Source organism: Rousettus aegyptiacus, unplaced genomic scaffold (genome assembly GCF_014176215.1).
Source record: "Rousettus aegyptiacus isolate mRouAeg1 unplaced genomic scaffold, mRouAeg1.p scaffold_m13_p_6, whole genome shotgun sequence".
NCBI classification, from domain to species: Eukaryota; Metazoa; Chordata; class Mammalia; order Chiroptera; family Pteropodidae; genus Rousettus; species Rousettus aegyptiacus.
In genome coordinates, this window is record NW_023416309.1 from 114,896,598 (window position 1) to 114,917,265 (window position 20,668).

Genomic DNA, 20,668 nt, shown 5'->3' on the forward strand with positions numbered 1-20,668 from the left:
CATGTGGTTCACCTCCAATCGGCTGACCTCAACTAGAGATCATTCTCAATAATGTGGACAGGAGACCCCCAATCAGCCAAAGGCCTGGGGAGAAGACCCGAGGCTCCCCTAAGGGATAGGGGTTCTGGCAAGAGGTGCCCAAATCCCGGCAGCTGCGGCCAGCTGACTCCTTCCGATGCACCTCCTAGACTGGGCAACTGTCTCCTGGTTGTTGGTGGCCCCACCCCACACCCTTTGCAGTTGGCCTGCAGCCGCCAGGGCTTGTCCAGACTGCTCCCGGCAGTGGGCCACTGCCACGCCCCCTCCTGTGTGCCCGGGAACCAGGCTAGAGGGCAGCGGAGAGCAGAGAAGGACCCCTCCAGACTCCCAGGACTCGGCCGTGACAGGGCTGGTCAGGGAGCGGTCTTGTCGTGAAAGGCCCAGCTCAGCAGTGTTTCTACCGGCTGGTGTAGAAATGAAACAGGCGCAGACTGGATTCTTTGAACTGACAGCTCTAATAAATTCCAAAATCTGAGCAGCCATTCGAATCATGTTTCTTGTAAAACACACAGAAAACACAGGTGGGTGCCCAGCGCCCGCTGCTCTGCCACGGGCTTGCATCACGGCCGGGCCAGGCTCAGGCGCCGCCGGCTCCACCGGGCCACGTGGCTGCTGCGGCTCCTGGAGACGCAATAAATAGAATCCAAACCAAGATGAGTGGGCCGCGCGGGCCCCACGCGGTGCCCCGGGGGGGTGGGCTCGCGGCCCGCGGCCCGGCGGACTCTTCACAGGCCAGGGCAGGTCTCCAAGTCAGCGGCGAGGCCCCGGCCCGTGTCCGTGCGGGAGGTGAGGCCGAGGTGGTCATGCGGGGGTGGCCGCGGGGTCAGTCCTACTTCTAGCGGGTGGCTACTGGCAGCAGTGCGGGGTGCGGGCTGGGGTCCCACCTGCAGGACCCCCCTGGCCCCAGGGAGGCGGGGACGGCTAGCCCTCCCGCACGCTGACGCGGGGCTCGGCCAGGGTGCTGTGGATGACGCCGAGGATGGTCTCCAGGCCTTGGCCCTCCAGCAGCGTGCGGTGGTCGCCCTCGACGGTGTGCACGGACACCCTGCCGTCGCACACCTGTGACAGGTTGTAGTCGGTGCCCAGGCCCTCGCTGTGCATGTTGCCCACCTTGGCGCGCAGCAGAGTCACGCTGCCGTGGTAGGTGGCCCGCGGCGTGTACTGCTCGGCCGCGCGCAGCTTGTAGTAGAAGGAGCGCGCGGCGAAGACCAGGGTCTGGCGGTCCAGGCCCACGTGGCTGCGCAGGATCATGTCCACCGTGGTCGCCACGCGGGCCTCCAGGTCCGCCAGTGGCATCAGCACCTCCGCCACCTGCGGGACGGGACTCTGAGCGCCTGCGCCCCGGCCCCGCCGGCCCCGGGACCCCCGCCGGCCACGGGACCCCCGCCGGCCCCGGGCCTAACCTTGCTGTACTCCACGTCGATGAACTGCTGCAGGAAGAAGAACATGACCTGGGTCTCCACCTCCCCCTCGCCGCCTGACGTCATCTTCGCTCGGTAGCTCTGCGAAGGGAGAAGAGGACACTGTGGCCAGCGGCCGGGCCGGGGCCGGGGCCGGGGCTGGGGCCGGGCTCGGGCTCACCTGCGTGTGTGCCAGCACGAAGTTGTGCGAGCCGTCGAACAGGAAGAGGCTGTTGTGCGTGGGGGCGGGGTTCTGCTGCTGCAGCTGTGAGCACATCTCAAAGGCCACGCAGGCCCCGTAGGAGTAGCCGGCGATCCGGTAGGGCCCCTCAGGCTGCACCTGCCTGATGCACTTGATGTAGTAGGCGGCCAGGCTCTGGATGCTGTCCAGGGGTGCAGCTGCGGATGGCAAGAGGCGCCGCTGAGGGCAGGCGGCCGGGCGCCCCGCAGGCAGGCCTGTCGCCCTGTCCCAGGGGACAGCAGCCCCACAAGACCCTGCTGTACCTTTGGTGCACTGCAGGCCATAGGTGGGGATGCTGAGCTTGGTGGCCAGACCGTGGAAGACAGTGACGGAGCCCTCAATGGGGTGCACAAGGAACAGCGGCCGCTCGGAGCTCTGCACCGAGTTGAGCCGCATCAAGGTGGGGCCCTCGGGGTTCACCAGCAGGGCGCTCAGGTTCACCTGGGTCTGCTTCTTGGCAGGACTGGTCTTGGGTGTGGGGGCTGCCGGCTCTGTGGAGAGGAGCCGGTGCTGAGGAGGGCCAGGGTGCACAGGACGCCTGCACACAGACGGGCACACGAGTGCACACGCGTGCACACGCACTCACACCTGACTCGGGCTGCTGCTGGCCCGGTCGGGAGCAGGGCGCGGGTACTGACTGGGACCGCCGAGTGTTCAGGGAGGGCCAGATGACAAGCACTGACCTGGGGGCCGGCTGCCCCTAGGCCAGCTGCTCCTGGGACACACACCGAGACCTGGAGAGGCTGCCCTGGGACCCCCGTCCTGCACTCACCGTTGGCCGAGCCCGCCTGTGAAGTCAGCTCCTGCAGCTTCCGCAGCGTGAGCTGCCGGATGTTGCGCATGGGCATGGCCAGGTCGTGCTCCCGCTCCAGGATCTGCCGCACCTCCACGCCCATGAGCGAGTCCAGGCCCAGGTCCACCAGTGAGCTGTCCATGTTGACTGTGGCCAAGTCCCGGATGCCTGGGGAGAGGCGCTCGGTCGGCCATCGGGAGGGGAGGGCAGTGGCCTGGGGGGTGGCCGGGCTCCGTCGCCCCGGCACGCAGCCCTCACCCCGCTCTGCAGACCCCGCGCCTCTCCCCATGGTAGCAGAGCCAGGGAGACTGACTGCGGCCCGGGCACAGCGTGCCTCCTCACCCAGGACGTGCGCCACGGCCTTCACCAGGTCCCGCTGGCCCTCGCCATCTCCGTAGGCTGTGGCCGTCTGCTCAGCCAGCACGAAGCTGCTCAGGACGGGGTGGGGCAGGCTCAGGAAGAGATCCAGCACGCTCAGGCAGGACACGATCCGCTGCGGGAGCGTGCCACCCACGACCGTGTCGTTGCTGCCCATGGCTTCCAGCACGATGCCCACGTCGCCGATGGCGCCCCACTGCACACTGAGGCCTGTGGGCAGGGAGCGCGGGGCTGAGTAGGGGCGCAGTGAGCGGCCCGGGGCCGGAGCGGGCGGGGCAGTGGGCGGGGCCGGTCGGTGGGCGGGGCCGGTCGGTGGGCGGGGCCGGGGCGGCAGGCACCTGGGAGGCCGTCGTGCCGGCGCTGCTCGCAGATGCGCTCCATGGTGGAGTTGGCAAAGCCGTAGTTGGTCTGGCCAGCGTTGCCCCGCCCGCAGCTCACGGAGGAGAAGGCCACGAAGTAGTCCAGCTCAGGGCACGCCTCCCGGGTCACCCTGTGGACAACGGAGTCACATCCTGGCCCGGGCTGCGTCTGCCTGCCTGGGCCCTGGAAGGCGGTGGGGGTGGCAGGGGGGCCGTGGCAGGGGACCCGCAGCCACTGCCCTCCAGGCGCGTGGGCCGGGCACCCACCTGTCCAGGTTCAGCGTGCCGCTGTACTTGGGCTTGCTGACGTCCTGGAATTGCTCGGGCGTCTGGTTTTCCAGCGCGGCATCTCTCAGGACCTGGGGGCGAGGGGTGCTCAGTGCCTGTCCCCGCCCTGGGGCCCTGGGGCCCGGCGAGAGCAGTCGCCCTGGGCGGCCGCACCAGCCTCCTCTGAGCTGCACTCACCATGGCCAGGTTGAAGACACCGCCGACAGGCCCGAGCTTCGTGGCCTCAGCAATGAGGCTCCGGGCCCCGTCCAGCGTGCTGGCGTTGCTGGTGGACACGAGCACGTGCACCCCCTGGCGCCTCCACTCGCGGACCTGCTTGGCCTGGTAGCCTGCAGGACACGGGGCAGTGGGGTCGGGCAGGCTGGGATTCTGGGCGCCCAGCTGGGGTTCCCCGGGGGGCTCGCCAGGCTGGGGCCTGCCCGGCATCCCTCCTGCTGCACCGGCCCTCACGCCCACTCACCTGTGCGGATTCCAGAGCGGGAGGTCAGCACGAGCTTCTGGGCCCCTCGCTGCATGAGCCAGTGGGCCAGCTCCAGGCCGAAGCCGCCCAGGCCACCCGTGATGATGTAGCTCTTGTGCGCTGGGCAGAAAGTCCTGGACACGGCCGGCATCGGGCTGGGCTTGGGCCCCCGCACCACGGCCTCCTGCTCCTCCTCGCGCACCTGCAGCACGGGCGGCAGCCGCTCACGCACCGCCCACGGGCTGCGAGCCCGGGCGCCCGGGGGGCCCCCTCACCTGGATCACCACTTTGCCGATGTGCTTGCCCTGCGCCATGTAGCGGAAGGCGTCCTCCACCTGGGCCTTGGGGAACACGGTGCACTTGAGGGGCCGCACCACGCCGTCGCGAATGCCCGCCCGCAGCAGCGCCGCCACCTCCCGCCAGCTGGTGCTGGACTCGTCGAACAGTGCGTCCAGCAGGATCCCGTGGAAGGTCACGTTCTTCAGGAAGATGGCCATGCCTGTGCCGGCGCAGGGCAGGGGCTCAGCACTGCCGGCCCCCGCCGCACCCCGGCCCGTGCGCCCCCCACCCCCAGCCGCCGGCTGCGCCTCACCCAGCGGGTGGTTGTTGGAGAGGTCGAATTTGCCGATCTCCAGGAAGCGGCCGTGCTGGGCCAGGCACCGCACGCTAGCCTGCAGCTTCTCCTCCGCCAGAGAGTTCAATACCAGGTCCACGCCTGGCAGGGGGACACGAGGGCCCTTGTGGTCCCGGCCACTGCCTGGCCTGCCAGCACCAGGCCCACCCGCCGGACCCTGTCCTGGGCTGGGCCGGGCCTCCTCCAGCTCAGCCAGCGAGGAGGGGCCCCGGGGGCGGATGGCGGGCGTTGGGGGACGGGGGTTCTCGGGCCACGCACCTTTACCATCCGTGTGCCTCAGCACGTGCTGCTCGAAGGACGTGTCCCGCGAGTTGGCGAAGCTGGTGTCATTGAGCTGGGGGAACCGGGCCTGGAGGTACGCCTGCTTTTCGGCCGAGCCTGGTAGGAGGGAGGCCCAGGCCGGTGAGCCAGGCTGCAGGGCCAGCCGGGCAGCCCCGGGCCCCGGGAAGGGCTGGTTGGCTCACCCACGGTGGTGAAGACGCGGCAGCCCAGGCTGAGGGCAATGGCGATGGCGGCCTGGCCCACGCCGCCCGAGCCCGAGTGGATCAGCACCGTCTCCCCACGCTGCATGCGCCCGCGCACCACCAGCGAGTAGTAGGCAGTGGTGTAGACGACGGGGACCGAGGCCGCCTCCTCCAGGGTCCTGCAGGCAGTGCAAGGGTCGGCTCAGGCCCAGCCCCCGCCGTATCCGTGCGGGGGCCCAGGCTCGCCGCCTGACTCACCAGCTGGAGGGCACATCCCACACGAAGTCCTGAGAGACCATGACGGAGGTGGCCAGGCCTTTGGCGGGCACCAGCCCCATCACGCGCTTGCCGCTGGCGTCGCGGCCGGAGAACTCCATGCCCAGCATGCAGTCCCGGTTGGCCCATTTCCCTGGGGGCAGATGGCGGCTGAGGCATGGGGGCCTCCTGGACCCCAAGCACCATGTCGAGGCCCCGCCCACCCCGGGCCCTGAGCCGGGGGCCCCTGCCCCGCCGCACGCTGCCCGCACCTGGGATGGCGTCAGGGGACAGCTTGCCCGTGGCCAGCATGATGTCCCGGAAGTTGAGGGACGCGTAGTAGATGGTGCAGAGGTGGGAGCCGGGCCCGGGGGCCGGGGCGTGGCGCAGCGGCGAGCACACCCAGCGGATGGAGGAGAGGTCCCCTTGGGCGAGGACGTTGACGAAGGCGTGCTCTGTCTGCTCCTCCGGCTGGTCTGGGTGACAGGACGTGAGGCTGCCGTGGGGCCCCCTGCAACCCTGGGGGGCCTCTGTCTCCCCCACACCCACCGCATGGCGAGGGGCTGGGCGAGCGCTCACCATGCTCCAGGGAGTAGTGGCGGAAGGCCCCCCAGGCCCCGTCCCGGTACACGTTCATCACCAGGTCCCCCTGCAGCACCTTCTGCAGCTCCGCGGAGCTCGGGTCCATCTTGGGGACGGGGGCCGTGCTGCTGAGGTTGGACAGCAGGATGCACCTGTGGGCAGGCGGAGCGGTGAGCGGCCGCGGGGCGGGGGCGGGGGCGGGGAGGGCATAGCTTGGCGGCGTCTCTCACCGGACCCGGTGTCCACCAAACTCCTTGCGAAGACAGGTGACCATGCCCACGACACCCGAGGTGGTGCAGCCAACTGCGGTCAGCCACACAGGCTGGGAAGAGTCGGCGGAGAGAATGTTCTGCAGGATGAAGAAAGGGTTGGCTTCTGCGAAGGCCCCCGAGGCCCACGGCTGGCCGCGCGGGGACTGACCTTCAGCGGGTCCACCCATTGGAAGCTGGTGTCTTCCACGGGCAGGAAGATGGGGCTCTGCGGAGGGGCCAGCCGGCGGCACAGGAAGAGCACGGAGCCATAGAAAGATTTCTTCCGGGCCACCAGGTGCAGGGACGTCTTGGCAAACATGCTCTCCCACTCATCCTGCGTGACAGCCAGCGGTGGTCAGGGCCCGGCGGGCCCCCCGGCCCCTCCCCCAGGCCCGGCCCCTCCCCTGCACCTGGGTCAGGAGGCTCTGCCCTCCCGGCTGCGGCTCAGGGCAGGTCAGGAAGGCGACTGTGTCCCCGAGGGGGTGTCCTCGGAGCAGGGTGTGCAGCAGCAGGAAGCCACCATCCTTGAGGGTGGCCGCCATGTTGCCGAGTGCTGTGGCCACGTCCCCGAGGCTGGAGATGCAGCAGTTGGACACCAGCAGGTCGGCTGGGCCCAGGCCGCTGGGGGCGGGGCCCGCAGGGTCCCACTGGGCCTGGGCCACGCCGTGCTGCTGCAGGTTGGCCTGGGCAGACTCCAGGGCCTGTGGGTGGCGGTCGGTGGCCGTGTAGTCCAGCTGCACCAAGGGCTGGATGCGGAGCAGGGCCGGGACGCGGGAGTACAGCTGGCCGTCACCAGCCAGCACCTGGGGCGGGGGGAACGGTCTTGGACTGCCTGTCCCCACCGGGGCTGGGTGGACGTCTGCCGGAAAGGCCACCGGCGCCGTCCGCGGCGCCCCGGACCCCACTTGACCCGCCCCCGGGTCGGGGCCCGCCACGCCTGCTCGGCACCCACCTCCACCACCTTGATCTTGAGGCCGACCATGTTCTCCAGCGCGGTGTCCACGCAGGCCCGCAGCGCCGGCGCGTCCAGGAGGCCGCAGAGCAGGGGGTCGGTGTGCAGCAGGGCCCTCTCCTGCGCCAGCACCTGCCCCAGCTCCGGCTGCAGGTTGCCGTTCAGCTGCAGCTGGCAGGCCGCCGCCAGCAGCCGGGCCAGGCCCTGCTTTGGGGGCTCCCGGGGGGCCTGCGCCCCGTCCAGCCCAGGCACCAACATCTTCAGCCCCTGCTGGGCCACCTTGGTCTGTAGCGCTCGTGCCAGCCCTGGGGAGATGGGGTGACAGTCGCTAAGGGGGGACCTCGGCCTGGCTCTGCTCCCGCCCCCAGACAGGGCAGGGAGAGGGGGCTGACAGGACCCACACGGCCCGTCCCCCTGGGGCCTGCCGCCCAGCCCTGCCCACTGCACAAGCCGACAGGTGGAGTGGGCCGTGCGGTCTGGGCCCGGGAAGCGGCGTCCACCACTGGGGCTGCTGGGCGGGCCCGGGGCAGAGGCTGCTGTGCCCTCGAAGGCTGGGATGGCAAAGAGGTGCAGCCAGTGCCCTGAGGACCCCGACGGCCCCCCAAGATCCCCACCCACCGGCACAGGTATGAGCCTTCTGCAGAGGGACACCTGCAGCGTTAGGCGCGGCGGGCGCTGCCGGTGGGCACGCAGCCGGGAGGCGCCGACCTGCCACCTCCGAGCACCGGGCCCCCTCTGGGGGGTGGTCTCCAGGGAAGGGCGTGGCAGCAGCCGGCACCAGCCCTGCTGGGGGCGCGGGGCTCGGGGGGCTCACAGGGGGCTCCGGGGGCAGGCCTCACCTCGGCACACCTGCAGCTCCTGCTGCAGGGCTGTGCTCTCGGCCAGGCACTTGCCCTCCAAGTACGGCGTGAAGCAGAACTTCTCCAGGGTGGGCGACCGCTCCTGCTGGCGCCTCGGGGCTGCCGAGGAGTACAGCCGCGAGATGAGGATGCCCCCGGCCACCATGGTCTGCAGACACCTGTCCACCACCGCGTCGACCACTGCGGGCACAGGCGGGTGAGCGAGGGCCGTGCCCGGCGCAGGGCCGGGGCGGGGCGCAGAGCGGGCGGGGCCAGGCTACCTTGCGTCTTGCCCTGCAGGGCGTACGGCTTCTGCCGGTGGACGGCGGGGTCGATGTGCACGGCGGCGATGCGGGTGGGCAGGCGCAGGGTGCGCTCGGTGCTGCCCAGGAGGGACAGCTGCAGCATGGTGTCCAGGAAGGACACCCAGTTGTCCCTCCACAGGAGCTTGGCTGTGGTGCCTGTGGGGCAGGGGGCCGGCGCAGCTGGGTCAGGCTACCCCTGGGCGCCCACACCTACAACGGCCTTCCCTCCACCGGGCCAGGGCACCGGGCTGGGCCCCGTCTTGCCCCAGGACTCGCCCCCGAGCACAAAGTGGGGAGCGGTGCACCCCACCTTCAAAGCTGGCCTCGTGGATGCCCTGGAACTGGGGGCCGTATTCGTAGCCGCACAGCCGCAGCTCCTTGTACACGTCCGCCATGACCAGGCGCGACGCAGCCTCTGGGTCTCCTGGTGCCTGCGGGGCCGGGCCGCCTTGGCTGCTGAAGAGCTTGGGGTCGGGGTCCTCCCACTGGTACACCTTCCCTGTGGACGGGGGGGAGGGGGGGAGCACGGCAGGAAGGCCTCAGGGCGGGCAGCGCCGAGCCAGGGGCCGCGCGCCGTGGGCCCCCCAGCTGCCCCGGGGACGCGACAGCCCCGGGCGCCCGCTCACCGCTCACTATCAGGCTGCCTTTGTCGGAGACCTCGAAGGCGTGGGAGGCTTCCAGGAGCCGCACCTCCAGGGCCACGGTCTCTGCAGGCAGCAGGCTCAGGGTCAGCGGCTGCCGCCGGCACCCCGCGCGGCCCCCAGTCGCCCTGCCTCACCTGTCTTGGGCAGGATGGTGGCCTGGTGCAGCGTCACGTCCTCGAACACCACGGGCAGCTGCTCCATGTCTTGGCCCAGGGTGCGCGCCAGCGTCCTCCAGACCAGGCACAGGTAGCCAGTGGCAGGGAAGAGGACGCGGCCGTCGATGCAGTGGTCCACCAGGTAGTGGTCGGGGGACTCGGGGCTGGTGTCTGCGCGACACAGGCCTCAGTGCCGATGCCCGGGGGGCGTGGGGCGCCCCGCCCTCCGACCCACGCGCCCGGCTCACCGATGTTGTAGATAGTGGCTCCCCCACCGCTGGAGCCGGTGGGGAAGTCCTGTGCGGTGGGGACGTCCCAGGTCTCTCTGTGGTCCCACTTGATGTGGGGGGAGATTAGGGGGACCCCCCGGGCAGTTGGGAACTCCACGGGTGGGAACAGGCTGTTGGCGTTGATGTTGATGCTGGGGGCGGGGTGGAGAGACGGAGGGTCAGGGGCACGATCGGCCTTGGACCACCCTCGTCCTACGCGGCCCTCGCCATCTGCCCCAAGGCCTGGGGACGGCCAAGACAGGCTTGGGGCCGCTGTGACGGTGGCTCAGCACCCACTGGCGCCTGTCCTGGGGACGGTCTCGAGGCCACGCCTCCCCTCGCCCAGGAGAAGTGCGGGGTCTGAGCGGGGCGTGGACCTACCCTGCCAGGTGGACCCGGCCCAAGTTGCTGAGGAAGAACTGCAGGTTGTCGGGGTGCTCCTTCTTCATCAGGGGGACAACGGTGCAGCTGGACGGCAGGGCCCTCTTCAGGATGGCCTGCGCGGGGCACAGCCAGGCCGGGTGTTCCCTGACCGTCGTCCTGAGCCGGCCAGGCCCCCGCACACCCCGCGCCCCGCCCGGCCCCCCCGGCACTCACCTGTAGCAGGGCGTGGGGGCCAAGCTCCAGCACCACGGCCTTCTCTGGCACGTGGCACAGGGCCTCTTGGAACAGCACGGGGCTCACCAGGTTGTTCACGTGGTACTCGGCCGAGCAGGAGTGGGCCAGGCTGCTCTGCCACTGGGCCTCGGGGACAGAGGTGCTGAGCCAGCGGGCAGAGCGGGGCCGCGGCTGCCGGATCACCTGCGCACAGCACCCGCAGGGTCAGGCCGGGCGCGCGCGGTGCCCCGGTGGCCCTGTGGGGCGCGCGCGGCGCCCCGGCGGCCCCGTGGGGCGCGGGCCCACCTTCTTGAGCGTCTGCAGCAGCGAGGGCGCGACGTCCTGCATGAAGTAGGAGTGGAAGGCCAGGCCGCCGGTCCGCACCTCCTTGGCGAACACATCCTCCTGCTTCAGCTGGGCCACGAATTCTGCCACCGCGGCCTGGGGCAGAGGGGCGGGCAGAGGCTGCTGATGCCTGGGCTGCGCGGGGCCCCAGGCAGAGCTCGCCGGGACGCTCGGGGCGGGGGCTGGGGACGCGGCTCCGGGCCCCCACCTGAGGTCCCGAGATGGTCACCGTGTCCTTGGAGTTGTGGCAGGCAGGCACGACTCCGGGCGGGCAGCGCTGCCGGCACTCCTCCCAGGACAGGCCTGCGGGTGGGGGTGGCCTCAGAGGGGGCCCCGGCAGCTGGGCGCGGGGCCGGCCGCTGCCGGGCTGCGCCTTTACGGGGTGCGTTCCCCACGAAGGTATCATTACCACAGCACCCCAGGCTGCTCTGCCCAAGGCCTCGGCCTCATGCCCCGCCCCGCCCTCGGGCCGTCCACCTGCCCCCCAGCCCATCGGGGCCAGCACCAATGGAGGGGAGCAGTCAAGGCGAGTCCCCCCGATTCCCTGACTCTATCCAAAGTCCTGTGGGTTCTTGTCCTCACGCGAGTTCAGCTCAAGATCCTGTGAAAACCACACTGGCCTTTGCTGCGATGTCCGTGGGTGAGCATGCCCGGCACTAAGGCCCTCAGGCGCAGGGAGGCCACAGGGCTGTGTCTGAGGGTGGTGGCTGGCGAGCACCCCCAGGCCCCTGCCTCTGTCTCTCCCAGGGAGAGCCTGAGGCCCCAGGGTGGCGTGGGGCGGGGAGTCCCAGGCAGCACCTACCCACAGCCGCCATGGCCCCTGGTGGGACGCTAGCCTCCTTGATGAGCTGGCCCCTCCAGTAGGCACAGAGAATGGTCTCCTCGTGAGACAGGCAGCCGTCAGCATAGCCGCAGGCCACCTCCCCGAGGGAGTGCCCGATGATGCCATCCGGCTTCAGGCCCAGGGTCATCAGCACATCTATAAGGGCAACCTGGGGGCACAGGCCACACCGGCGCGGGGCTGAGCAGCCCATGCTCGACCACCCGCCAGGCGCCCGCCCTCCGCCCTCCACCGGGCGCCCCGGCCCTGGCCCCGAGGGCACACCTGGATGGTGGTCAGGCTCACGAAGGTGTTAACGATGTCATCGAAGGTGGCCTCCTCGGTGCTCAGCAGCAGCTCCGACACCTGCACGCCGAAGGGCTTCAAGACCTTGTCGGCGCGGAGGATGGAGTCCCGGAAGCAGGCCAGGCGCATCAGGCTGAGGCCCATGCCCCGCCACTGCGAGCCCATCCCTGTGCCAGCAACGGGTGTTCAGCGGCGCAGCCAGAGGCCCCCCCTCCCCCGCACCCCGGGACCACCAGGGGCGGGACTCACCGGAGCAGATGAACCACACCGGGCGCTGGCCCACGGGCACCTGCTGGACCTCCCGGCTGCCGTCCCCCCCGCCCAGCACGGCGTAGCCGCGGAAGGGCATGGCGCTGGGCGCAGTGACCGCGAGGTCGTTCAGCATGCTCACGAAAGCCAGGTTCTGGCTGTGCTGCTGGCCCTGCTCCAGCAGGGCCTGCGCGGCCTCGGGGGTGCGCCCGCTGGCCAGCAGCAGGCGGGGCAGGGCGGCGTGTGGGGCGGGCGCCGCGGGCGGGCGCCGGTTGGGCTGCAGGATGACGTGCACGTTGGAGCCGCCGAAGCCGAAGGAGTTCAAGGCCACGTTGCCCCCACGGACCGGCCGGGGCTTGTCCACCACCTGCAGCCGCCCGTCCTGCAGCGCCGGGATCTCGGGGTTCGGGTTGTGGAAGTGCAGGTTGGGGGCCCAGACGCCGTTCTCCAGGGACAGCAGCACCTGTGGGTGGGGTGCAGTCTGAACTCCCTGAGGTCACAGCACAGGGGGCCGACCAGCAAGCCACGAGCCCCCGCCACCTCCCAGAAGGAGTGAGTGGCTGTGGACCCTCAGCCAGACCCCAGCCAGGCCCCAGGCGAGAGCTGCAGACAGGTGGCTCAGGATGCCGAGGGCGTCTGCAGCACAGGGAGACCCCAACAGCCAGGAGCCTGAGTGGCGGCAGCCCGGCCCCCCGACGGGCCGCCCCAGCCATTTCCACCCCCACCCCAGGCAGGGCGAGCAGTCGGCAGGACGTGCGACCCGCCAAGCCGGGGCCCAGCCGTGCGCGCGCCCTGCGGCCTGACGCAGGACCCATGTGCGGGTTCCGCCTCCGCCCAGTGGGCTCGCCGAGGAGACCCCGGCGGGCTCAGCCACCCACCTTGGCCAGCGCTGCCAGCCCCGAGGCGGGCTCTGGGTGCCCCATGTTAGACTTGGTGGAGCCCACGAGCAGAGGGTCCTTGCGGGAGGCACACAAGGCTCGGACGATGCCGTTCAGCTCCTGGGGGTCGCCCACCTGGGGAGGACACGGGTCAGGGTGCCTGGCGGCTCAGGTGTGGGGGGCAGGAGGGGTCAGGGCGGGCCGCACCTTGGTGCCCGTGCCGTGGGCTTCGATGTACTCGAGGGAGGTGGGGTCCACCCCGGCCGCTGTGTACAGGGAGCGGAGGAGCTGCTCCTGAGTCTCTCCCGAGGGGAACGTCACGCCTGTGGGAGAGCGGCCTCAGCACAGCGCCCGCCGGCCCCCCGCCACGGCCCCCCGCCACGGCCCCGCCGCCACGGCCCCCCGCCCACTCCAGGCCGCCCACCTTGCTCCTTGAAGCCATCGGTGTTGGTGCCAGTGCTCAGGATGGTGGCGTACACCCGCCGGGCCAGGGACTTCTTGGTCAGCAGGACGGCCACCACAGCCTCTGAGCGGCAGTAGCCGTCGCCTGAGGGCAGAGAGCACCGCGGGCTCAGGGGCTGGGCGGACCCCACGCCGGGCGGTGTCCCGCAGGGCCAGGGTGGGGGTGCTGCCCGGGTGCCCCCGCCCGCCCACCGCCTCACCCTTGTCGTCGAAGGACTTGCAGGTGCCCTCGGCGCTGAGCATGCCCAGCCGCATGAACTGCAGCGACGTGTGGGGCTTGAGCAGCAAGTTGATGCCGGCCACCAGGGCCGCCGGGCACTCGCCGCTGCGGATGGCCTGGTAGGCGTTGTGCAGGGCCAGCAGGCTGGACGAGCAGGCCGTGTCCAGGGAAAGGCTGGGCCCTACGGGCGGGACGCGGGGCGCGGCCGTGAGCCTGGGGCCCGCGGCCCTCCGGGGGGCGGGGAGGCCCCCGGCGCGCACCCACCTTTGAAGTCAAAGAAGAAGGAGAGGCGGTTGGCCATCATGGCCCGCTGGCAGCCCACCATGCTGTAGCCCAGGAGGGTTTCGGGGTCTCGGCTCAGAGCCTCCGAAGCCTCAGAGCCACTTACGCCGACCCAGACGCCGGTGTGTGTCCCTCGGAGCGAGGCTGGGTTGATGCCTAGGAGGCAACAGTCAGACTTGGTCGCTGGGCCCGCTGGGCCGCACGCTGCCCACCGCCTGGCCCTCAGGGGGCGGCCTCTGCGGCTGGGAGGAGCGAGCTCCATCTCGGCCAAACTAGAGGTCCGAGCAGGGCCAGGCAGAGTGAGCGGAGCCCTGGCCAGTCCAAGTGGGGCAAGAGCAGACAGGTAACCAGGTCACAAGGAACTGGGGTGGGGGGGAGGGGGGCGGGTACAGGAAGGTGGGGCCAGGCAGGGCTCCAGGCTCTGGGTCAGGCAGTGGCCAGAGACAGCCAGTGCTGAAAACAGAGGCCAGCACTGTCCCAGGCTACTCCCCTGGCCCCCGGTGTTGCCAGCAGGTTCTGGCCAGCCCAAAAGGTCAGTGGGCACCCAGGCCCCAAGGGCGGCTGCCCTGGGATGGGAGAGATAAGAAATAGGAAGAGACAAAGGCCGAGTGTCCAAACATCAAAGAAGAAGGGACTCTGGCCAGCCCCAAGGCAGCGGCCTCCAAGGTCTCTGTTTGGGGCCTGGGCAGTGGGAAGGTGTCCACCGCCACCTACTGGGGAGGCCATAGGACTTGCGCGCCTCCCCTCCCTACCCCTGAGAGGGGTGCGTGTCCACAGCCCTGTCATGCTTGGTGTTGACCCCAAGGTCCCCACAGGGCCAGCCAGCCACCACTTCCCACAGGCAGCAAGGACAGGCCTGTGTCCCAAGACAAGGGACAGCTGCCTCCTGGCCAAGAGCAGGTAGAGTGGAGGGCAGGAGTCCTAGGGGCCCGACACTGGCCCTCACCCCAAAGTTAGCCATCTGACCGGAAGGAAGCAAGCCGGGGCCTCAGGGCTGGGCCAGGACACCTGGTGAGACTGTGACACCCCACCCTGCCCAAGGGGCCACGCCTCCTAAGCCCCCCACTGCCCTCACCCTTCCCCCCCGTCTCTGCTCAGCTACACTCTGAATGTCACCGCTTTCAGGAGCAAAAGAGTGGGAACATCACTGTCACGCTGTGGCCCCAGGTTGCCCATGGCCTCCCCATGACCCACCTGCATCCACGATGGCCTCGTAGGCGACCTCCAGCAGCAGGCGAAGCTGAGGGTCCATGGTGTGCGCCAGCTTAGCGTGGACGCCAAAGAAGGCCGCGTCGAACTTGGACAGGTCCTTCAGCTTGCCGGAGCGCCGGGGCAGGCCGTAGAGCCCTGCAGGCACGGCGGGCAGGGGGCTGCTGAGACGGGGCCTTCACGCCGCCCCCAGGAGGGCGGGCAGTGCCGCCCCGCCTGGGCACCGCTTGGCAGCGTGTGGCCGACTTTGACCCCAGCCCCGCTTCCAAGGATGGACTCCACTGGGCACCTGCAGTGGCCCCACGGCACAGCCGCCTCCTCCAGGCCACCATCGTCCTGGCTGCAGACTCTCTGCGCGGCCGGCTGCCAGGCCACCTTGTTGACTCACACCCCACACACCAGGCAGAGCCGCCCCGCAGAAGTGCCTGCTGGGCGTGACTGTGTCAAACCGGCTTCCCCAGAGAGGGCCTGGTGCCCGTGGGCCTCGGGACACGTGGGCCGGCGGTGGTCGGCGGAGTGCTCGCCCGCTGGGCCTCTCCTCGGCCCCGTCCCACAGCGCTGGGACCTCGGGGAGCCACCCACCCTGGCTGCCCTCCGGGCCCCCCGAGCCGGCCGCCCACTCACCGGGTTTCCACCGCCGGTCATCGTCGGTCACCATGTCCACGCCGCCGATCAGGTTGGCCCAGAACTCCTCCAAGTTGTCAGACTCGGGCAGCTTCCCGGACATGCCGGCAATCACCACCTCCTCCATGCTGCTCCCTGCGGGCCGGCACGGTCAGCCCCGCCCCCACGCGGAGCTGGTCCCTCTCAGACCCGGCCTCTGCCCTGGCTCTTCCCGCCTCCCCCTGCAGGGCCCGGCCGGCCCCCACTCCCCACTGGGCCTGGAGTCATCCCACCACAGTCCTAATGCCGGGGGCCTGCCCAGCACTCGGCGGGCTCTGCACACTCCCCGGGGCCACCGGCCATCAGCCTGCTAAGAGCTGGCCCCGTGAGTCAAGCAGCTGGAGGAGAAACGGCACGAAGATGCGCGGGGGGGGGGGGGGGGGGGGCGCCACCACGCACCGAGGGGCCGCCCCGGACTCGGCACCCCGAGCCGCCCTCCGTGGCCCCACGCTCCAACCTGGGGGGCTCCAGGGGGCGCGCTGGGGCACCACGGGTGCCAAGGTTCTGCCCTGCAACAGGCCGACCTGGAGAACCTTCCCTGGTCAGGTGTCAGGCAAGTAACCCAGAGCCACGCACCTGTGCAGGTGAGGTGCCTCAAGACTGCCTGCCGACCTCCACACGGCCTGCCTGACCGTCCGGGCCCTGATTCCCGAAGGCCTCAGGAGGGAACCCCCACCACCCTAGGGCTGTGGGTCCAGGACAGGGCTGCTGTGCAGCTCCTGAGAGAGGGGGGCGAGACGCAGGAGGTCTAGCAACTTCTGCCAAGGCTCCAGGGGCTCCCGGGGTGTGTGACCAGAGGACATGCTGGCCGCGCCCTCCCAGGTCCCTCTGAGCAAGGGTGGGCAGAGCGGAGGAGAGCGGCCACTTCCTTGGGTGGCCCGGCGTCCCCGCAGCGCTGCCAGGGAGGGGGCCCCCTCCTCGGTGCTGAATAAAGAGCCCTTTGCCGGCCCAGAGGCACCAGCGCGGGGCGGCCGCTGCGCCCAGAAAGCGTCTGCTCTGTTCTCCCCCTACTTGCTATTCACGCGGAGTCCGGCGGGGCCCGGGCGGGGGGGGGGGGGGCGGAGACCCCCGCAGCGCTCCCGGCCTGGCCAGCGAGCCGCGCGGTCACCGCGCCCGGCGGGAGCTGCTCCCGGCCGCGCCCACGTGGAGGGGAAGCCAGTCGCTCACCTGGCCCCGGAGCGTCGCCTCCGCCAGCCGCCCTCGTCCCCGCCCTCCGGTTGGCTGGAAAGGCCCCGGGGTCGGACGGGCCTTGGCTCCCGGCGCCCGACAAGAGGGGCGCTGCGGACGGAGGGACTCAGGGGCCCGGACCCGCACGCAGACTTCCGTGGGCGCCGAGAGGCCGGGCGCGCACCGGGAGGTGGGGGCTCCCGCCGGCGCTCGGGGGTCCGCGGCCGGCCGGCCCGCCGCGCCGGAGACCAAGATGGCTGTTCGCGGCGCGCCGCGGCGTCCGGCCCTCGCCGTCCGCCACCCGGCCCGCCCGGCCCGGGGCGCGGCGCGCTGGTCCCCCGCCGCCCGGCCCGGGCCCTCCGCGGGGCCTCGCATGCCCAACGGGGACTCGGGCCGCGGGACCCCGGCGGGCCTCGTGGGGTGGCCCCTCGCCGCCGGAGCGCCAGGCCGGAGGGCGCAGGCCCGCGGCGCCCCCCACCCCGGCCCCGCCGCGACCCCCGAGCCCCAGCCCCAGCCCCGACCGCGCCGCTCGTACCTGGTCTGGGCGCGGGCGGCGGTGCGGGCGGGCGGCGGAGAGCGAGGATGGAGCGCGGAAGAGGCGACGAGGCCGCTGCTGTCTCTCTGGCTCCCTCTAGGCCGGCGCCGACTCTATTTAACCGCGGCCGTCCCCGCGCGGACACGCCACATGGGCTGACAGCTTGGCTGCGCCGCCCAGGCCAATGAGCGTCGGGGCTGCGCCCCGGGACCCGGCGCGCCGCCGCCAGTGGGGTGATGCCGCGCGCCGCGACCCTCCGCGGGAGCGCGCCCGGGGGGGGCGCCGGGGCGGGGCGCGCCGCATGGCCCCAGATTTCCGCTCCCCGCCCCGAGGGCACGCGGCGCTCCCGGCCCGGGCCTCCGGGGCCGCGGGGGCCACGTGCGCGCGGCGTGCGGGCGAAGCGGGAAGGGGCGTGTTTGGGTCACTCTGAGGGGGGTCACACCGGGGCTACACTGGGGGCCGGACGGACCTCTGGGCGGGCAGACGCTCGACCCCGCGTCTGGGTTGAGAGGAGCCGGCCGGGGGCGTGGCTCGTTCCGCTTCCACGGCCAATTGGGGGCCGGGGACGTACGCGCCGGCCCAATGGCGGCGCGCGAGTGGGCGTTGCTAGGTGATAGGGTGATGGGCCGGCCTGGCCCTGAGCCCGCGGCCGTGGGCGAGCGCGGTCGTTGACCTGACCGAGCGCGCCCCGCGCGGGGGTTACTGCCGGTCATCGCGGAGCGGGCCTGGTCCTCGCCGTCCGGCCGTTTCGCTCCGCGGGGCCGGCGCAGAGACCCGGGCGGATGCCTCCGGGGCCGGGCCGGGGCCGAGCGGGCGCACCTACGGCTCCTCCGAGCCGGCCGCGGGGAGGGGACGCGCGGCCATCTGGCGAGCGGGCTCTGCACCGGCACCGCTTGGTGTGATTCGAACAAAGGAGCCTTCCTAGGCAGAGGCACCTGCGCGCGCACGTGGCCGCTCGCACCCACGCGCGCTCACGCGCACCGGCGGAGCCTCTGCTCTGCGTCTGACTCGCCGGCGCGCCCTCCTAATTCTGCTCAAACGGTCGCCGAACTTACAACTCCCTGCCCCGCCGCTCCCTGGGGCTCCTGAGTCCCGCAGGGCGGAAGGAGGGCAGGAGCGGCCGGTTCGGCTGGGCAGAAAGACCCCGGACTTGCACCCCAGAGGGCGCGTGGGGGGCTCGCTCTTGGGCTCTGAAGTGGGTCTACAGAAAGTGACTCTCCACTTAGCTAAAGGAAGTCACATGAGCATGCCTCAGTTGAAGGGGCGATGCCGGAAACGGAGGAGGGCCGCGACCCCCCTCCCCCCTCCCCCAAGCTGCTCCAGCTTGCTGCAGAGTGACTGGCATTGTCTCTCTCCCGGAAGCCCCGAGTCCAGGACGAGCTGTTCCAGCCCGTAGGGAGGCTGTCCCCAGGCCCGTGTGTTCACCAGTACAGATGCATAGGGTGAGGCAGGAGCCACCACACAGCACGGGACCTGCAGCAGGCAGCTCCCAAGTGCCAGTCCCGCTGTGTGCCCCACACCTGTGAGCCAGGCGGGAAGATGACACTGTCTACACTTTGCACGGAGGCAAAGTGAGGCCACAAAGTCCGCGTGGTGTGCCCAGGTCACACGCAGGGAGGCCGGGTGTCCTCCGTCCCGGAGGAGCTGTGCCCCCGCTCAGCGACAGCTGCCCAGCAGACAGGGAAAGGCTCAGGGCCGGCCCAGGCTGTCCGAGTTAGTGCTCCACCTGGGGTGGGGACAGGCCCTCTTCATCCCTCAGCACTGCTGCAGGCAGGTGCCAACCAGGTGCCACCACCTGGGGAGGAAAGGCCTGAGGGCTCTGGAGGAGTGGGTGGGTCAGGGGCACCCCAAGGCTGCCCCTCCTGAGACGGGTGGGATGGCGACGGCCGACTGCGTACAGGAGCCACCGCGGTCAGGACGGGCAGTGATGATGCTCGGGACGTGTTTCCTAGTTGGAGAGTGTGGGTGCCGCTTTGTGGCACCTGCAGTGAACGGAGCCCGTCTGCATGTGTGCCTTCCCCTGCAGGCGCCTGGTCTGGGCCCGCCTCAGCCCGGCAGCCCCGGGACGCGGGCGCCCTGGCAGGCGTGCCAGAGCACGGGCACACGGGCTGCGTCTGGGGAGGGGCCTCTGGTCAGGCCACGGGTGCCGCCCAGCTCCCCGGTTCTCCGTGCTTCTGGAGGGTCTCCTCACACGCAGCGCCGCCTGGGCCGCGCCTGCCTCGCGTGTGGCCATGCTGCTTTCTGAGCCTGGGCGGCGTGCAGGGGGCTGTGGGCAGCAGGCGGAGGCTCCGGGCCGGCAGGGCACAGCTACCCTGACGCCACCTCCCATGTGGGGCAAGGAAATAGCTCCGAGGCCGGCGGGCGGAGGCTCGGCTTTAATGGGCTCTGCGCTCGGCCCGGTGGGCACCCCAGCATCGTCGGGGAGCCCGGGCCCCAGCTGTGCACGCACATGCGTGTATGTGCACTCGCACTCACACCCTTGCACAGGCCCCGCGCTGGGGGAGGGGCGGGAGGAGGGGCGGGAGACGGTGGGGAGAGCCACGGAAGTCACTCCTTGCAGTTGTAGTTCCGGACCTTGGGGGGCTGCCGGCTGCATCTGGGTTTTGCAGGGTGGACCCTGGAGGGCCTGGCGGCCTTGGCCTTGGCCTGCATGTCCATCTTCGTCCCTTCAATGGCAAAGGCCACCAGCTTCTGGATGGGGCTCCCGTCAGGGTGTGGGAGGCCGTGGGCTGCTGGAGGCACTTTGGGCCCTACTGGGTGAGGACAAAGGAGAGAAAGGTGTCTCGGGCTGCAGGGCTGCTGAGAGGCAGCAAGGTCCAGGCCCCGCCCCAGCCCGGTCTCGGCCCACATCTGTGCGGCGCACACGCCCCACGTGCTCCGCAGGGCTGCGCCTGCCCTTCCCCTGGGCACTCTGGGCATTTGGCCTGAAAACTCCATCTCCTGTCACAGCCATTTCGTAATGGGTCCCACGAAGGGGGAGCCGGGGTTAATGGGTGACTTGTGGCACTTCCCTGGGTGCCAGGCACCCTCTGCCCACTGGCCGCGTTCGCCAGACACTTCCAAGGGCCCAGCAGCCCGGTCACGTGTCGTGAGGCGAGGCCGCGGCCCCCGGCACCACACCACCTGCCCCGGGGTGGCCGACGCGCAGGGGCCCCTTCCCACCGTGTCTGCACTAGGGCGTCCTCGGTGATTTTCGTTAGTCTTTGAACTGACTGTGTTCCTTCTCTAAGACCAAGAGGATGTTACTTAAAAGCAACAGTAAGACGCAGGCTCAGGACTGGCTGTCCCCTGGGTGGGCCCAGCGGGCAGGGCTGGGGCTCGGGAGCTCCCTGGTGCGGGCCTCCCTCACGTCACACACACCAGGGCGACGTGCACTGCCGCCCGGTGTCCCCCGGGCCCGGTGGTGCGATGCAGTGGGGAGAGCGAGGTCTGGACGTGCCGTGCCGCCTGGCACATGGCGTGGGTGGCAGAGGGAGGGGCAGCGGCTGGCAGGGACTGGCCTCGGGGAGACCTGCGGGCAAAGGGCCAGCGGGGCCGCCGCGGGCCCGGGGAGGGGACGAGCAGGGCTCAGACCGCCTGCGCCACAGCTGGCCGGGGGCAGCGACCCCTCCGGGCCTGCCCTCTGCG

The 20,668-nt window shown here is 71.0% G+C and overlaps 2 protein-coding genes across 11 annotated transcripts in view; both read right to left on the reverse strand.

The window, feature by feature from the left end:
- Positions 1–475: 475 nt before the first annotated feature.
- Positions 476–17,233, reverse strand: FASN (fatty acid synthase). The gene is made up of 42 exons (XM_016163842.2): positions 17,042–17,233; positions 15,301–15,435; positions 14,662–14,814; positions 13,450–13,623; positions 13,166–13,366; positions 12,928–13,050; positions 12,711–12,826; positions 12,504–12,638; positions 11,626–12,088; positions 11,356–11,543; positions 11,053–11,242; positions 10,459–10,553; positions 10,212–10,346; positions 9,906–10,109; positions 9,690–9,805; positions 9,288–9,460; positions 9,019–9,210; positions 8,867–8,947; positions 8,551–8,739; positions 8,217–8,396; positions 7,936–8,136; positions 7,097–7,401; positions 6,555–6,947; positions 6,314–6,478; positions 6,124–6,242; positions 5,891–6,045; positions 5,584–5,787; positions 5,315–5,465; positions 5,057–5,235; positions 4,851–4,970; positions 4,551–4,673; positions 4,234–4,457; positions 3,959–4,160; positions 3,676–3,827; positions 3,478–3,569; positions 3,190–3,341; positions 2,816–3,061; positions 2,453–2,641; positions 1,944–2,171; positions 1,621–1,838; positions 1,443–1,541; positions 476–1,350 (listed from the first exon to the last, which is right to left on the reverse strand). Exons 2-42 carry the CDS (start codon positions 15,425–15,427, stop codon positions 961–963), a joined length of 7,542 nt encoding a protein of 2,513 aa, XP_016019328.2. The 5' UTR covers positions 15,428–15,435; positions 17,042–17,233; the 3' UTR covers positions 476–960.
- A 2,168-nt stretch (positions 17,234–19,401) lies between these two features.
- Positions 19,402–20,668, reverse strand: part of CCDC57 (coiled-coil domain containing 57) — a 57,347-nt gene continuing 56,080 nt past the window's right edge. For 7 of the 10 annotated variants that reach the window (XM_036222680.1, XM_036222682.1, XM_036222679.1 and 4 more), the window contains one exon: positions 19,402–19,794. In XM_036222680.1, the coding sequence (XP_036078573.1) occupies positions 19,589–19,794 (206 nt within the window). In that variant the 3' untranslated portion in view covers positions 19,402–19,588. The remainder of the gene's footprint in view (positions 19,795–20,668) is intronic. The other 3 variants (XM_036222681.1, XM_036222678.1, XM_036222688.1) reach the window with 2 other exon arrangements.

Excerpts from the sequence above, each read along its gene's own strand:
- FASN (XM_016163842.2), bottom strand. The coding sequence starts at position 15,427 with ATGGAGGAGGTGGTGATTGCCGGCATGTCCGGGAAGCTGCCCGAGTCT. Across the intron at positions 12,639-12,710 it reads CCCACGGCACGGGCACCAAG|GTGGGCGACCCCCAGGAGCT; the intron begins GTGCGGCCCGCC and ends TGTCCTCCCCAG. Across the intron at positions 3,342-3,477 it reads GGCACGCTGAACCTGGACAG|GGTGACCCGGGAGGCGTGCC; the intron begins GTGGGTGCCCGG and ends CGTTGTCCACAG.